This window comes from Helianthus annuus, chromosome 8 (assembly GCF_002127325.2).
Source record: "Helianthus annuus cultivar XRQ/B chromosome 8, HanXRQr2.0-SUNRISE, whole genome shotgun sequence".
Taxonomy (NCBI): Eukaryota; Viridiplantae; Streptophyta; class Magnoliopsida; order Asterales; family Asteraceae; genus Helianthus; species Helianthus annuus.
The window spans coordinates 81,653,972-81,656,052 of NC_035440.2; the positions used below are offsets into that span (position 1 = coordinate 81,653,972).

At 39.5% G+C, this 2,081-nt stretch overlaps 1 protein-coding gene across 1 annotated transcript; it reads left to right on the top strand.

Moving 5' to 3' along the window:
- The first annotated feature begins 320 nt into the window (after nt 1-320).
- On the top strand, nt 321-998 carry LOC118480995 (secreted RxLR effector protein 161-like). Its single transcript, XM_035976059.1, has one exon. It carries the CDS (start codon nt 321-323, stop codon nt 996-998), a length of 678 nt encoding a protein of 225 aa, XP_035831952.1.
- The last annotated feature ends 1,083 nt before the right edge of the window (nt 999-2,081 follow it).

A 2,081-nucleotide genomic window follows, 5' to 3' on the forward strand; every position in this document is an offset into this window, starting at 1 on the left:
CCAAGGCTCTCCTGGAAGTTAATTATTGTCAATCCAAAGCTGACCACTCTTTGTTTACCCACAAAACCAAAAACGGATTCGTTGCTATCTTGATCTATGTCGACGACGTAATAATTGCCCGAAGTGATACTGTCAAAATTGAAGAAACAAAGGCATATTTGCATGCAAAATTTAGCATTAAAGATTTGGGCCCACTAAAGTATTTTTTAGTCATCGAGGTAGCGCGGACGAATGAAGGAATCGTTCTGAGCCAATGAAAGTACGCGTTGGACATCCTTGACGATAGTGGTCTCCTTGGTTGTCGTCCTAGCCCCTTCCCCATGGAACAAAATCTAAAATTGGGAAGATGCGAAGAAAGTGAAAGGGTTGACGCGAGCTTATATAGACGTCTTGTTGGTCGTCTTCTTTATCTCCAAGTGACTCGCCCGGATCTAGCTTACTCAGTTAATGTGCTTAGCCAATTTGTCTCGGACCCGCGAGAGGAGCACATGGAAGCGGCTCATCGTGTGCTTCGATATCTTAAAACCACTCCCGGTCAGGGTATTCTGCTACCTAATAGCGGGGGAGAGGTCTTATCGGGTTTTTGTGATGCCGACTGGTTGGGCTGCCCCATGACCCGACGGTCCAGAACCGGTTATCTCCTTTCTTTGGGGGGTGCGCCCATCTCTTGGAAGACTAAGAAACAAACTATTGTGTCTCGATCCTCTGTAGAGGCAGAATATAGAGCCATGGCTAACACGGTGAGCGAAATCCTTTGGGTCCGTTGGCTTCTCGCTGAACTGGGAGTGTGCCAAACTCTTGCCACCCCCCCCCTTTATTGTGATAATCTGGTTGCCAAACATATTGCAAATAATCCCGTGTTTCATGAACGAACAAAGCATGTGGAGATGGACTGTTATTTTGTCCGGGAACGCGTGGAGTCCAATGAAATTGTTCCGATCCATGTTGAGTCAAAGAAACAGATTGCTGATCTCCTCACCAAGGCCCTCGGAACTTAAGCTCTGAAGAACCTACTGGACAAGTTGGGCATTCGCGATCTTCACGCTCCAACTTGAGGGGGAGTGAAAGATTTGGTTCTCCTTAATCTTCTCCCGATTTTCCTCCTGTCCTATATCATTCTTCTTTTAGATTATTTGGCTTCCTATTTTTAGTTGGTTTACTTTTCTTTGTATCGGCTATTTAGCCTTTTGTTTCTTTGGTGTTTGAATGCAAGAAACCAATAACAATCCCATAATTTGTTAGACACTATATAACGAAAGCCTTAAGCCATCCTAAATGAGCCTAGACTATGTAAAAACTCTGAAATTAACACAAGATAATACCCAAACCAAGTTTATTAACCCATACATTGTAACAAGAAACAACTAATACAAACTATCTTTTCACAAGATGATGAGTAAGAACTTCAACTTCAACCCTTGAAGACTCCTGTAAACACAACTACAACCCTTAATTTTGTGAATACTATCAAACACATCCCTTGAACTTTTAGAGTTGTTCAACATTATCCCGAAACACACACAACAAGTTAAACCATATACGAACCCTGTAAACTAATAATGTTTGCGACTGAATTAACAAACAACTTATTGTTTCCAACAGAATCTCTATTGTAAACCGATTTGTTTATGGTGCTACTACATATGTTTTATTTTTTTAAAGCGTATATAAGAAGTTTAAAACGAATATATAATAAAAGGTTTATAAGCAAAGGCTCTTTAACGTGTATAGGTACGGTGGAGTTCAAATGTGAGTTGAATGTAATTTGTAGTAGTACATAACGTGGGTGGAATATACATTAAAAAAAGCAAACCAAAACTATGACGAGACCTACAAACATATAAACAAGACAAACATGAGATTAATGTATTGTCAAATGAAAACGCCTGAAATCAATCATTGTTTTTAACAACCATTCCAACTCCATCTCCTCTTCTCAACAACTTTTTTTTGAAATGTGAAAGGTTGTTACATAAAATCCGGAGGGAAGCTAAGAAGATACAAATTTCCAACATTGATAACTAAAACATTCATAAATCCACATCTGAATCCGATTATTTTTTACTAGATTTCAAACTAAA